This window comes from Macaca fascicularis, chromosome 1 (genome assembly GCF_037993035.2).
Source record: "Macaca fascicularis isolate 582-1 chromosome 1, T2T-MFA8v1.1".
Taxonomy (NCBI): domain Eukaryota; kingdom Metazoa; phylum Chordata; class Mammalia; order Primates; family Cercopithecidae; genus Macaca; species Macaca fascicularis.
In genome coordinates this window covers 157,588,246-157,603,735 of record NC_088375.1, presented here as the reverse complement: position 1 = coordinate 157,603,735, position 15,490 = coordinate 157,588,246, and the positions used below count along the sequence as shown (strand labels likewise).

At 42.9% G+C, this 15,490-nt stretch overlaps 1 protein-coding gene across 6 annotated transcripts in view; it reads left to right on the top strand.

Annotated features, from left to right (window-relative positions):
• The window catches only part of ST6GALNAC5 (ST6 N-acetylgalactosaminide alpha-2,6-sialyltransferase 5), a 194,470-nt gene that overhangs the window by 160,817 nt on the left and 18,163 nt on the right, over positions 1-15,490 (top strand). For 4 of the 6 annotated variants that reach the window (XR_010577621.2, XM_045368598.3, XM_045368589.3 and 1 more), the window contains one exon: positions 12,202-12,611. The exons of the other annotated variants lie outside the window; for them this stretch is intronic. Coding sequence is in view for 3 of the 4 variants with exons in the window: in XM_045368598.3 (XP_045224533.1) it covers positions 12,202-12,611 (410 nt within the window). In the remaining variant the exon portion in view is untranslated. The remainder of the gene's footprint in view (positions 1-12,201; positions 12,612-15,490) is intronic. 6 annotated transcript variants of the gene reach the window in all.

Below are 15,490 nucleotides of genomic sequence, written 5' to 3'. Positions count from 1 at the left end.
TTTAGAAAGCCCACTCTGGCTGGTATGGAGAATGGATTGAGGTGGAAGTGGGAGGACTGGCTTTGAGGCATGGCAGTGACTGGGTGAAGATGATAGTGAGTTGAACTAGGGGTGGAGTCAGGGGAAGCAACCTGCAGGAAGATAGAAATGATTAAAGTCAACAGACACACAGGAGGTTGGGTCAGCAGGGTCACTGAGTGGCTGGATATGAGGGGAGAGGTACTGGCAGGTTATTCCACAAGGCTCTCTTTATATCTGTAACAATTAAGCCATAATGATACTAATAGCTACTGCTTACTGAGTGTCTACCATAGTCATTTTATAGATGAGAAAACTGAGACTGAGAGTAGGGAAGTACCTACCAATAGATGACTGAACTGAGATCTGAGCCCCAGCCTGACTCCCAAGCTAGTGCTCTCTCCACTCTAATGCTACACTTACAATTCTGGTCAATTCAATATTTTTCTCATTTGGTTGACTGAAGCCTCAGCTTTTTTTCCCAATTTAATTCAGCTATATTTACGACTCCAAGTTCTCATAATTCTTTTGCCTTTGACCATTAATTCTCAGTTATCCTCCAGATTTCGAGCCATGCTATGTTTATCTTAGGGACATTTCAAACAGCAGAGGCCAAAGAAGCCAGTTTCGTGGAATCGGGCTCGTCGGGCCACATTAAATATCACCTCACTCTAATGAAAATGCAGCTTTTTGTTTGTTCTAATGAGCGCAGGGGGCCTTTATGTCCAATCTCTTCCTAGAGGAAGTAATTGCATACGAGTGACCTTTGAAGGAAATCACATCAGGGAGTTATTTGAAGGCACTGAGGTGAGCCAGTGTGTAACATCAACCAATGTACTAGCGTTCCAGAAAAGAAACAAATAGGCTTGTCCCACTGACAACTCGTCCATGCCCCCTTTGGACAGAGGAAAATCATCTACTGCTTGCTGAGAAAGTGAGGCACTGAGGCACAGAGCTTTGTTTAACTATTTCTTGAACACCTGCTGTATGCCGTGCACTGTGCAGAATCGCTGCCTCATGGTGCTCCTGTGGCAGGGAACAGACAATGCAGAAATTTAAAAAAAAATTTAAATCATTAAAGATTTTGATAATTACCAGGAAGGAAACAAATTGGGTCATGAGAGGTGGCAAACTGTACCTCAACTTCCTCATCTAGTTAAAAAAGAGAGAATAGTGGAATTTGCCTCTCGGGGCTGTCTTCAGGACTAGGTTAGATAGTGTAGGTATTGGGCTCGGAAGAGGTCCTGGCACATTAGTTGAACACTTAGTCAGTGTTATGCATGGTTAACATCTTTATTATAGAATAAGTGGGGGAGGCAGTCAGGAAGGGCCTCATGGAGGAGGTGACATTTAAGCTGAGACCTGAGAGATGAGAAGGAACCAAGCTTATGAGCAACTGGGAAAGCAAAGGCTGGAGACCAGAGAAGGAATGCCTACTGTCTCCCAGGAACAGAAAGAAGAGGGAAATCAGCCAGGCCAGAGAGTAGAGAGTAGGGTGGGGAGTGAAATGGGTGAGGGCCATGAGGCAGACAAGATCCCAACCAGGTAATTAACTCAGTTTTATTCTATAAGCAAGAGAAGGGAGTGGTGTGGGCTATGCTTTGAAACCACACTCTGGCAGGCGTGCAGAGAATGAACTGAAGGGTGAAAGCTGCAAGACAAAGAAGGAGAATTACAAAGTCGAGGCACCAGAGGGAGGGTGTTAGGCAGAGGGTAGCGACCTTGTTGGTGGCACAGTATTAGTTTCTTAGGGCTACCAGAACAAATTATCACAAATCGGCTGTGCTAAAACCACAGAAATTTACTCACAGTTATGGAGGTTAAAAGTCTGAAATCAAGGTGTTGGCACAGCCTTGTTCCCCCTTCAAGCTCTAGGGAAGGATACTTCCTTGCATCTTCCAGGTTCTGGTGGTTGCCAGCGAATCCTCCACATTCCTCACCTGCTAGACGCATCACCCCAGTCTCTGCCTCTGCCATCAAGTGGTGTTCTCTCTGTGTGTCTCTGTGTTTTGTGTCTCTTCTTATAACTTCACCAGTGACTGGATTGAGAGCCTGCCCTCATCCAGTATGACCTTACCCTGACTTACATCTCAATTACACCTGCAAAACCTCTGTTTCTAGATAAGACTATATTCACAGGTACCAGAGTGTAGGGCTTCAACATAGCTTTTGAGGGAGGCAGAAAACCTACAACAGCAAGTTGAGTCTTGACTGTCCCACCTCTAAGGGGCTGTGCTGGCCTGACAGTAACCCCCCATGGCCCAGCTTCTGGGGCAAGAAAAAACCCCAGCCATGCACAGAGGTATTCAGCATCTTTCCTGTAATTGGGAGTTGAAATGCTGTGTAGCTATTCCCAGTTGCTTATTCCAAATAAGCAGGCAGGTGGTGGAGAGGAAGGCAGCCCGCTGTGTGAGGGCAGCATATTAAACAAGGAATGTTCCTCCTTATTTATCTGTTTCCTTAAAACCACTTACACTTTTAGGTTGCAACTTAAGTGTACTATTATTTAATGATTCCTTTTCCGTGAGTACCCAGTGACTTTGAACAGTCTATGAATACAGGTGGATTGTCTTGGATTTTTGGAAGTGAGGAGACTTGGGGTTCATCCCAGATGCTATCTTTTGTGTATGGTTTTGGACAAATCCCATAGCCCCATGAGCTTCGGCTTCTTCTGTAAAATGAGAATGTTGGCCCAGCCCAGTGCTTCTCAACCTTGAGGATGAATCAGAAGCACCTGGAGGGCTTAGGAACACACAGATTGCTGGGCCCCATCCTGGAGCATCTGATTCAGAAGGTCTAGAGCAGTGCCTGAATATTCGCATTTCTGGCAAGTTCCTAGACTTTGTTGTTGCTACTGGCCTGAGAACCACACTGTGAGAATTACTGGCCTAGATCATCTCTGAGATTTCTGCAACAATATTATTCCATGAGTCTATGAAACTCATTTTAATGTAAATGACTAGGTGAAGTGAATTTTCTAACCTTAGCTAACAAAATTTGGATTCAGTATAAAAATATGTCTCAGCTACTGCTCACTCTATTTTTCACTTTGGGTTTATCTCTCTAGACTTAAGAGTGTTGTACAGAGAATAGAAAAAGAGATGGGCCATTTAAACAACACCCTTAAGTGTAGAGAGATACCCAAATTTTGCTAGGTAACATTAGAAAATTCACTTCATCTCCTGTGTCTAGTGGGGCCTCCACATACAAGGCTCCCAGAGAAGTCAGCTGAATGTTGGCTCAGAGCTCAATAGAATCACTTAGCTTTAGTCGCACTTATTTAGGGTGGAGGGTGGGGCACAGTAGATGCAATTGAAAACCTGAGAATAATGGCATAAATAAGCCCATGAAAAGATGTTCATCATTAGTCACTCAGAAAATGCAAATCAAAAGCACAATGAGGTACTTCTTTTCACCCATTAGAATAATCAAAAGAGACAGTACTAAGTGATGACAAGGATGTAGAGAATTGGAACATAGTGGGTGGGAATGTAAAATGGTGTAGTCACTTTGGAAAGAAGTTTAGCAGTTTTTCAAAATGTTAAACAAAATTGTCATATGACCCAGTAATTCCCCTGCTAGACATCTATTCAAGAAAAAATGAAAACATATGTCCACATACAAATTTGTATGCAAACGTTTATAATACCATTATTCACAATAACTGAAAAATGGAGACAAATCCAATGTACATCAAGTAATGACTGAATAAACAAAATGTGGTATGGACAAAACTAAAGTACTGACACATGCTAGACACATATGTATATATGTACAAGATGATGCAGAATTTTGATGAACCTCAAAATTATTATGCTAAGTGACAGAAGCAAGACACAAAAGACTATATATTGTATTATTCCATTTATGTGAAATGTCCAGAAAATGCCAATCTTTAGAGACAAAAAGTAGATTAGTGGTTGCCTAACGCTGGGCATGGAATGGAGAGTGACTATAAATGGACATGAGATTTCTCTTCAGGATGATGGAAATGTTCTAAAATTAGGTCATGGTGATGGTTGCCCAACTCTGTAAATATACAAAAAAAAATTTAAATTCATGTTTTAAATTGAGGGATTTTATGGTTTGCAAATTAATCTCAATAAAGCAGTTAAAATAATTTTAAAAATAGAATGGAATTAAATTTAAAAAACTAATGGGATTTCCTGCATCTCCCTCTGAAGGTCATTTAGTGCTGAAGGTGGTTATGACATATGCAGATTCCAAATATTGGGCTTTAGAAAATATTATTCTAGTTACCCAGTGAGAAAATAGCAGGAACTGCTTACTGGAAGAATGGGGACACTTAAATACAATAAACACATCTATTTCACACTCGTTATGTGCCAGACACTGTGGTGAGTGCTTTACATGGCTTATCATTCACTTCCTCTTTGCAAAGTGTATTTGTTGAACGCTATGTGCTGGGCACTGTCCTTGGTGCTGAAGATACTGTGTGAACAAGACAAAGTCCCTCCTTTCAGGGAGCTTAAACATGTAGACATATAAAGATTATTTTATGTAGTGATACATGAATTTAAACAAAAACCTGGATAATGAGAGGTAGTTATAGTAGGTGGGAAAGGGGACTAGTTTAGATTGAGTGGTCAGGGAAAGCTTCCCTTGGGAGGCTGTGTGAGGTAACACCTGAAGGACGTGGAAGAGTCATCATGCAGACATGAGGAGAAGAGTGGCTTGGGTGGGAGAAATTGCTAACATAAAGTATATCAGACAGCAAGGAGTAGAGAAATGACAGTGTAAGCAAGGGAGAGTTCTTTACAGGATGATGTTGAAAGGATACACAAGGATAGAAGCTGCAGATCTTGAGAGTCATGACACAGAGCTCAGTATAAAGTTTGTCTTTTCATGGTATAGTACACAACCATGAAAATGAAATCATGTCCTTTGCAACAAAAATATGGATACATCTGGAGGCCATTATCCTAAGTGAATTAGTGCAAGAACAGAAAACCAGATGCCACATGTTCTCACTTATAAGTGGGAACTAAGCATTGGGTAGTCATGGACATACAGATGGCAAAATAGACACTGGAGACTACTAGAGTGGGGAAGGACTGATAGGGGCAAGAGTTGAAAAAGCTATTGAGCATTATCCTCACTATTGGTGATAGGATCATTCATGCCTCAAAACTCAGTATCACACAATATACCCATATAAAAAATCTGCATGTGTACCCCTGAATCCAAAATAAAAGTTGAAATTATAAAAATAAATATAAAAATAAAGTTTGGTTTCTTATTCCAAAAGCAATAAGAAGCAAACAGTAAGATCTAAGCAGATGAGTGACATAATCTGAATTACATATTAAAGGGGATCCTGGGATCTACACAGGAACAGAAATATAAAAGATGGAATAAAAGAAGTGAACTTAAGAGCTAAGAGTGCTGCAAGAACTACAAGACAATGGTGGCTTAGATGAAGATGGTGGCAGTAGGGACGGTGAGAAGTGGTAGGATCAGGGGCATATGTAGTAGGATAGACCCAATAGGATTGTATGAGTTGTAAAGGGCAGAGAAAAAGAGGTATCAAGAAAGATCCTTGAATTTGGGCTTGAAAACCTGAGTAGAAGGTGCACCATTACTTGAGATGGCAAAACTTCCCTTTGAGTTTGACTTTACTATCTTCACGTCACAGATTAAAAATGGGGCTCAGAAAAGCTAAGCAACTTTGCTCCAAATTATCTATCTAATGAGTGGAAGAAGCAGAGTCAAAGCCAGTGACTCAAGAAAACTATCTTCTAAACCACTCAGTACTGCCTTCTGCCCGCGGATTTCTTGCATCCTTAGCCAGCCAGTAGATGGAAATCAGATGAGGTGGCATTCACTGGGTGGAGACAGGAAGACTTCTTGGCAGTGAAGGCTGGTGGGTGGGCTTGTCATTGAACAAAAAAGAAAGGAACAACTTGGAAGAGTAACATTTTCCTAGTGAATCACATTAAATAATCAGCATGGCTTATACCCAGTGTCAGCCTGAACTGAGATTGACAGCTAATAAAAGCATAGTAATTACAGAAAAACATCAGATTGGAAAGTGCAGAGATTCTTGAAACACCTGAAGCCATTTAATATGTCTTATGTTTGCTCCAGACCAACAGGCAGCTCCCAGAGCAAGACCGGTCTCATTACTGAGCTAATGGACATTGTGCTCTGAGGTACTTTTCCCTCTGCCAAATAAATCAGAATTTTAAAAACGGAAGCCTGATATTGCCATGCTGCAAATGTTTGCAAGGACATCGCTGAGTGGTTTAGGTGTCAAGTTTAATTTGAGTTGGCCTGGCCTATTCTCTTAAGGAAGGCTCCAGAGGCATCAGCTAGGTCACAGGGAGAATTCCTTCTGCTCTTGCTCTTCAGGCTGTGACAGATACCAGACCTTGATACCCTGAGCACGCTTCCCAAGAAGGGATTGCTCCTGTCGTCACAGCCCAAAGGAGTTAGTTGTGATGAAAGTTGTCATGCTTCCCTATTCCATGATGTTAGGTTTGTTTGGGGATTTTGTTGATGATGGTGCTGGTGCTGGTTTTTGTTGTTGTTGTTGTTGTTGCTGGGGGCAGGTGGGGGTGATGGAAGGAGAAACTCATTCACACATTCTAAAATATTCATGAGTCCTCCTCTAAACTGCAGATAGTGTCTTAGATTCTGGGATGATGGCAAATACCTAAAATTATCAAAGAACAAAAGAGACAGCAAAAATAAAATGGTAAGCTCTGAGTGTGCATGCGTGTGTGTTTCTGCACACTCTCTCTAGAGACCTGCCTCCCACTGGCTCCTGTACAGCATGCTGCTCCTTGGGGCCCAGGCTGTAGCCTTGAGCATCAGCAGCCTGGAGAACAGTCACTCCTCCATGTGCTGTGCATTTTCCTGGGCATTCTTCACCTCACAACAGCTCTAATGACCTTGGCATCAAGCTCTTACTGGGAATTAATAACTGGCTGGGCTTAATGGCCCTTACTGTGTCCTGGGCCATTTTCCCAGCCAGCCATTAATTCCAGGCAGTGCCCTGGACTCTGGTCATTATGGTTCCCTGGGCTGAGACGCTGCCCAGTGGCAAATGGCCACAGCCTCCTCTGCAGACAGAGGTTTCCATAGCCCACCACCCTTTCTCTTTGTGGCATCTTTACCAAGGCCTGGGGTTTACAGACAAGTGATTGGTTATGGCACCACATTATATCTACTTTGTATGTGACAGGAGGTAGGTTTTGCAGAGGATAGATAAGGCAGGAGGTTGGGTTTCATTCACTCATTTATCCATCCACCTATTCAGTATTAATTAAGTGATTTTTTTTAATGAGTCAGGGTGGAAGAGAGACTACTAAGCTAGGAGTGAACTAAGATAGAGACCTATGTTTCCTAAGAAGGAACAGAGTATCTCACCAATGAGGCTTTAAGGAAAATGTTCCAAAGAATGGAGGAGGCTGAACACTATGAGGAAGAAGTCGGAGAGAAGGCCTTGCTCGGCAGAGAGCCCGCTGGAGCCACCTCCCCTCTTGTGTCCTCGGCAGTGCATCATCTCCCAGGCCTACGGGCAGAGCTTCAAGTTCACCTCCCCGTGTTCCACTTAGTGATTCATCAACCCAGCATCTGAATGCTTAAGGGAAGAACATGTAAATATTACGTCAGGAATCTTGACTCACCAAGGCATGAATATTTCCACCCATATCATTAAGATGCTAAAGGTTATAATGGTACTGAGAGTATGGGAGCACGCTTCTCTCAGAGGACTGTACCAAATCATGAGAAACACAGTCACACAATTTGTACACTTTTTCGCCATTCTGCCTTCTAAAGTATCATCAGTCCCCCTGAATACAAGAAACAGACTTCATTTTGTCCTTTGGAAGTGGGTCAGCCTGTAGCACATGATCTTCTCAGCTGCTGGAATTGTAACATTATGTTTAGAACAGCTATTGTCATTTTATTGGCACCCCTTACCAAAAGCACCTAAGGCATAATTCAGACTTCAATCTTTTTTGCATCGTTTGATGCATCTGCACAACTCAAAGAATGGGTGTTAGTGTCTGAGGTAATCAATACCAAAGCTCAGATTTCTCAGGTAGCAGAAATCATGAGGGTGGCTTTTTAGAACTGGGCTGACCTGGCATGTTCTGGTGGTGCCCAGTAATCACAGAGGGTCAGTATGGCAAGGTCAGGAAACTTGGCCTTCTCTGAAAGAGTGTTCAGTTGGCCTTCTGTGGGCAAAGAGAAAGAAAAAGCACCAGGTCCTTGGAAGACCCCGAAGGCGATGTGCTTCACCTGCTAACCAGTCTCTGTTCTGAGAATCGAAGCAGAGTAATTAATTAAGGGGAAAGAGATGCTTCTGGGACCTTCTTCAGAATGTTTTCCCTAGTACTAATGACTATAATAAAATTATAGATCAAACCGGAAAATTCAGGATAATTCTAGGTGAGCATGATGAGAAAAAGCAGCTTCCCATGGCCTTAGGGTCCACTGGGATGAATTTACAAAGCAACCTTATTAAGCAAATGTGCTGAGTTACACAGAACCTCAGGGGTGTATTAAGTCCTCAGTGACAGTCTTTAGAATGAAGGAACAAATCAATGTTGTCTGGCCACAAGTATTTAGTGTCAAAGTCAGTCCTGCCATGCTCCACTGTCAACCCTCTATCAACTCTTTGCAGTCAACTGTAGTCTGTATTTCCTCAATCCAACCACAATCAGACTCTGTCACTTCTGTTCAGCTGAGACTATTTTGGCCAAAGTCATCAAATCCAAAGCCCACTCCCCAAGTCTTGTCCTATGACACTGTTGACTACTTGCTCCTTTTTAAAATCGTCTCTTCTGCTGGTTTCCATTACGTAATCCTTTCCTGGTTGTTCTCCCACCTCTCTGGCTCTTCTGAATAGGCTTAAATGTTCCCTCCTCTTTGGTCTCATGGCCCCTTGTGCCTAATTGCATTATAGCACTTACAGCACAGTCCTGTCATGGTTTTTCTGGGGGCACCCTCAACCTAGACTGTATGTTTTGGGTTTTTTTGTTGTTTTTTTTTTTCGAGAAGGAGTCCCGCTCTGTTGCCCAGGCTGGAGCACAGTGGCACAGTCTCGGCTCACTGCAAGCCCTGCCTTCCAGGTTCATGCCATTCTCTTGCCTCAGCCTCCCAAGTAACTGGGACTACAGGTGCCCACCACCATGCCCAGCTAATTTTTTTGTGTTTTGCATAGAGATGGGTTTCACTGTGTTAGCCAGGATGGTCTCGATCGCCTGACCTCGTGATCCACCCGCCTCGGCCTCCCAAAGTGCTGGGATTACAGGCATGAGCCACCGCGCCCAGCCGACTGTATGCTCTTCTATTGTGTTATTAAGGTTGGTGCAAAAGTAGTTGTGGTTTGGGGCATGCTTTTAATGGCAATTAGTTTTGCACTAACCTAATATCTGTAGCACCAGGTTCAGTGCCTGGTACATAATAGGAATTTCACCATTGAATAAATTATCATGGAACTCTTCCCTCTTCATCATTTATGTATGGGATGTGCAAGTAAAATAAGGGAAAGGAAAGTTAAGCATTTCCTCCATTTTTTGGCCACTGAAAATGCCTCTCATCCCAACAGTTCGCCCAGGGATTCAGGACTCCTTACTCCAGGTTTCGGTAGTTTTCTGAGGGGAACAGGGGTCACCTTCTGGACATCTGGAATGTGGTTCTTCCTGAAGAAGGTTTGGTCTCAACCACATTTCAGCATCATGTACTTAATGTTGTAGTTAGATGAATCTATTTCAAATGATCCTCAAAGGAATGGAGGTATTTGGTAGAAGATTCTTGTCACTTTACTGCATCCCCTGAGCCCAGTGTCCTCAGAGTGGTAACAACACTACTGATTAAAACATAGCATCACTGTGTTTCTAAGAGGGAGGAAAGAGGCAGGGAGGTGAGAAAACATCCCGTCACACTGATTCTGCTTATTCTGCTGTACTACTGTGTTGTCATAACGGTGAATCCCTTTGTCTCTGCCGTCGGGGTTTTGAGGCTCAAATTTCAACACTGCCACCGCCTTACAGTGTGATCTTGAGCAAATTGCTTCATTTTTCTATCTTTCAATACTCTCATTTGTAAAATGAGAGCGATAATATAGTATCTTAGAGTATTAGTTGAATGATTAATGCAATTATATTTATAAAAAATCAGAACAGTGCCTAACACAGTTGTGGCCGAAAAGCACTCAATAAATATTAGCTGATTGGCCACTGTTTTCCTTTGTGCCCCCAGCTTTGCTGAGTTCTCAACAGCCCCTTACTCAGACTTCAGCAGGGCCTCCTGTCCTCATACTGTGTCACACTGTATTGTCCTCCTTTACTGACCACTGTCCCTCTCTAAAGTGTAAGCTTTCAAGGCTGTTTGCCCCATTTTTGCATTCTGACTGCCTAGCACAGTGCCTGTCATGTAAGAGTAATTAGATGTTGGGGGAATTATGAAAATTTGCAATGGTAGAACCTCCATTTCATAAGCCCTGCATCAATTATAAACCCTAAGTGTTCAGTGCTGATATCATGAGTACTTATTGTACAATTACTTTATGGACCCCGGCATTCTCTTCTAAATGGGTGATAGGGAACACTGGCCAGGAGCAAAAGGCTCCACACTGACCAATAATCCTGATAGCACCTATCATTTATTGAATGATCTCTGTGACAATCCTATGCTAAAGGTTCAATCACATGCAGTTGCTATTTTTGCAGGCCAAATATTGGCAGTTTCAAAGGGCTCAATCTAATACTGTATGTATCTTAATTTTTTTTATTCTACCATAGTAGAGTGAGGTTTTAACCTCAGTTAGAGATGAGAAAACTGAGACTTGTCAAGGTTAGTGACTTGCCAAAGTCCCATAGCTAGTAGGTGGTGGAAGCAAGGCTGGGCCCATCCCAGATGCAGCTCAAAGCTACATCCCAGAGCTGATGCTTTGAGGCACCACAAGGCGAGGGAAGCTGGCTGCCCTGAGGTGCTCTCAGTGTAGTTCTGAAGACACAGCCATGTCTCAGGAAACTCCCAAAGTAAACACAAAGCTGAATATATGCAGTACTAAGTTGGATTCAATTTCCTGAGACAGTGAAGGAAGCCAGCGTGTCCTGTTCAAAGTTAACAGAGAAGGGCATAGGCTCTGGAAAAAGTCTAACAATGCAACATGCCTTCAGAACATCTTGATTGTCATTTTCTTGTACATTTTCTGGCCTTGGCTTCAGGTCCTAATTACATTATCTTCAAACAGCAACTAGAAATATTGCTCATTAAACATGAACACGGGAATGTTTAATTTGTTAGGATGTAGGTGTTTTGAAAGCAAATCATTGGTTCAGGGCATTGAACTGAGCGCTGCCATTGGAGTTGTCTTTGGTGAACACCATGTCCCAGCCAGAACTTCGCCAGGATGCGTATTCACTGCAGATGAGAGAAGGACCTAGGCCCTGTAATTCCTAGATGAGGTCTGTGCCTCTGAGCTTGAGGCTTTCTTTATGTTTACGAAAATGGGACAACTGAGTTTCTCTTCCTCATCCGTTAAAATAGAAGAAGCAATCCTAATTGTCATTTCAAAATTATGGCCTCTAAGGAGTTACAATCAGCATGTCATTTCCCATATGATGCTTAGTTGATGTTTATTTAGGATAAACATATTTGTACAGCATCCAAGAATTCTAATCAGTGTTTAACTTTCAATAAGGTGAGTTAAGAGCATCACAACTAGTTTCACAGCAATTTGCAGGATAGTCTTTGCTTCAACTTGGGAGTAACTTTGGGCTCAAAAATACCTAGTTTTGAAAGCTAAAAGCACGACTTTATTACTTGCTAGGAATACAGGGCAACTTTGGACAAATTTGTTAACATCTGTATGCTTGAGTATCTTCATCTGTAAAATGACCACGAGAGCAACCTTGCTGGGTTGATGTGTCGATTTGGTTATTTAATATCAGTAAAGCCCTTAGTCCAGTGTTTCACAGATCGGTGCTAACTCCCTTTTGCTCTTGTCCAGTGTTCCCTGTCACCCATTTGGAAAAGAACACTAGGGTCCATAAAGTAACAGCAGAAGGGATATACTCTGACATGACGGGGAGGAGAGGAGAGATGGGTGCCCTTCTCCCAAGGCAGGGAAGTAGCCTGCTGGTACTGAGTGAGGGTTAAGCCCTTTGCCCCTGACAGTGTCCTTCTCCCCCTGCCTTCCAGCCCCTGAAAATGCACTGCAGGGACTGTGCCCTGGTGACCAGCTCAGGGCATCTGCTGCACAGTCGGCAAGGCTCCCAGATTGACCAGACAGAGTGTGTCATCCGCATGAACGACGCCCCCACACGCGGCTATGGGCGCGACGTGGGCAATCGCACCAGCCTGAGGGTCATTGCGCATTCCAGCATCCAGAGGATCCTCCGCAACCGCCACGACCTGCTCAACGTGAGCCAGGGTACCGTGTTCATCTTCTGGGGCCCCAGCAGCTACATGCGGCGGGACGGCAAGGGCCAGGTCTACAACAACCTGCATCTCCTGAGCCAGGTGCTGCCCCGGCTGAAGGCCTTCATGATTACTCGCCACAAGATGCTGCAGTTTGATGAGCTCTTCAAGCAGGAGACTGGCAAAGACAGGTACAAAGGCACAGGGAAGAAGATGCAGGGGAGGGTGAGGATAAGTCATCGTTGGCTGACTCACCCAAAGCAAAGCTTTTGCTACAGGTTTTTGTTGTGGGCTCCACTGCTCATGTCATTGCTAGAGTTCACTTGTAGGGTCCTCTGCGTGACTGGGCTGCTCAAGCTGACTTTACAAGGCAAAGTGAAAAGAAGCATGGAGATAATTATATGGATATTTCAGGGCCTTATTTTTGAGGAAGAGGCTACACAGCTACTGGCCTTCATTGGTTAAAAGTGCAATATAACAGTTTTATTGCATTTCAGTTTACTTGCATGAACACTTACCAAAAAAAAAAGTGTGTGGGTTTATTTTTTTCCATCAAAGGCAAACATTTATTTAGTCAACCAATATTTATTGAGTGCCCACTACTTGCTCAGCACTGCTTGGTCCTAGGGAAACAGTCAAACACAAGAGCCCACCCTCCAAGTATATAAAGTCTTGGACACTTACCAAGTAGTAACCAGTGCACTGAGGGTCTTGTGAGGGAAGAAAATGGTGCTGTAGACGTGCCCTGGGCCCCAGTCCGTGGAAACCCAAACTGTTAGCTACAACTCCATATTAAGACATGAAATCAATGTAGCGAGGCACTGAAAGATTTTTTTCTAAAGTAATGGGAAGAATGGGATAAAATGGAACAGAGTAGAATAGAAAATATATTATCAGCATTCATCCCACACAGTAAGTTAGGCAAGGTATTGTTTCATGAAACTTTTATTTCGGTTTGATAGAGATGGAGATAGATGGATAGGGCTTTCTTCTTCAAGTGATGAAAATGTTCTGAAATTAGTGGTGATGGTTGCACAGTCCTGTGAATGTAAAATAAATATCACTGAATTACACACTTTAGAAAATGAAATTAAAACTGTGTGTGTGTGTGCCTCAATCACGATGTAAAAATGTATTTTTCACTATAGGTTGAAAGATTTTGGAAATTACTGGTCTGGGAGATGAGGAAAATGCTTTCTCAAAAGATATACATAAGCTGAGACCCAGGGCAACAAGTCTTGGATAAAGTAAAGGATCTGGGAGCGGGAGGGAGAAACCTCCCTGGAGGTCCAGGGAATCAGGTGTGAGAGAACATGCAGTGGGTTGGAGAAAAGCCCCCTGTGGCTGCAGTCAGGAGAACTTGGGGGTGGGGGTGACACAAGGTGAAGAAGAGAGGTGAAAAGACGTCAGCTGGACAAATCTAGGTGAAGAAAGGACAATGAAGAAACAAGGGCCACTAGAGAGTACAGCTCTGGGTTGGAACTCTGGCTCTGTCACTCTCTAGTTGTGAGGACCTGGACAAGTTATCCAATCTTTTAGAGTCTCAGTGACCTTACTGTGAAAAGGGGATAGTGACTACCAATCACTGGAGGGACTGGTCTAATAATCAAATTACCTCATTTCTTTAATTCTAAAACCTGTACTGTTATACATTTATGTTGTAATTTATCCCTCTTACAAAAATTGTTACTGAGTCAATTGCTTATCTTTAAACTAAAGGAGAGTCAGACTTAGTGGTGCATGCCTATAATCCCAGCTACTTGGGAGGCTGAGGCAGGAAGATGACTTGAGCCCAGGAGTTCAAATCCAGTATGAGCAATATAGCAAGATCCCATCTCATAAAATTTTTTTTAAATAAAGTGATATGATAAATGCAATAAAGAATATAAAGTAATAAATCCATTATTTGGCTAGCAACTCATTATTAGAGAATAGTCTCAAAGAAAGACTTAAATCCAGTACCCCCAAATTCTTTGTGTAGAAGAGCTAAATAGTTTTTAAATCCTAGAAACCTTGTGACTAGTCAAGGGCTGGCCCAGGCAGGAGTGGGCATGGGTCTGGTGGAGGAAGGAGGAAGAGCTGGCTGTTGGTACTGTGGCCTTTCTCCCTGGAAGGCCCAGCAGACACCATGGGTAGCCCAGCCAGCAGATCACGTTGGGGATTCTGATCATCGCCAGCTGCCACAAAATCCAGTCGTGCATTGACCTTTACAACTCACAGATAAGAGAGACTGTCACTCATTTGAATGAGTTATTTAATCAAGAAAACATTTTACAAGGAATCAAGAAGGAGGGGAGTTATTTCGTTTCATTTTTTACTTGTTGAAAAATCCGAAATAAGTAGAAACCGTCTCAACGGAAAACACTTCTCTCTTTGTAGTTTAATGGTTGATTGCTAAATAAGTATTCCTAAAACACTGCCGCAGTGTTAGCTATTTAGTATAATTAAACGTTGTTCTGGACTCCTTAAGAAATCATTTTAAGCTGATAAGTTAGATACTAAGTCATCATACCCTTTGGCCACTCAGGATCTTTAGGAAGCCATCTCACAGTAAGGCATATCCTGCTCACTAAATTCACTAAATTCTGACCAATGAGAAGCTTTTTCTCACGGTCTTTCTTCCTGGTCTTCCTGGTTGGTAAGGAGGGAGCCAAAGCTTTGTGGAGGGGCTGGTGGGCCTCTTTCCACAGACGTCAGTCTGCCAGGGTCCACGTAGTCCTACTCAGGGGAATCACACTTATGAATGTGGAAGATGCCAGAGTACACTGCTGCTTCCAGAAACTTTGTGCCTCTTGCCTTCAGGAAACCATCTTAAAGAAGCCAATACTCTATTGACTTAATATTCTTAACCTGGAGCCTGCTCCAAGCTGAAAGAAACAAGTCAGAAATGGCCCTTCGGGACAAAACTATTTCTGTAAATTAAAACCTAAAACATTTAGGGTGTAACGGTATTTCTCAATGCATGCTTCTCTTGAAATCCAACAAAACAGTAGCATCTGATACATAAAGTGCAGAATATCTAACTTGCAGATGTCATGATCAGGACTTTCCTTTTGGGTGAATATTTTGA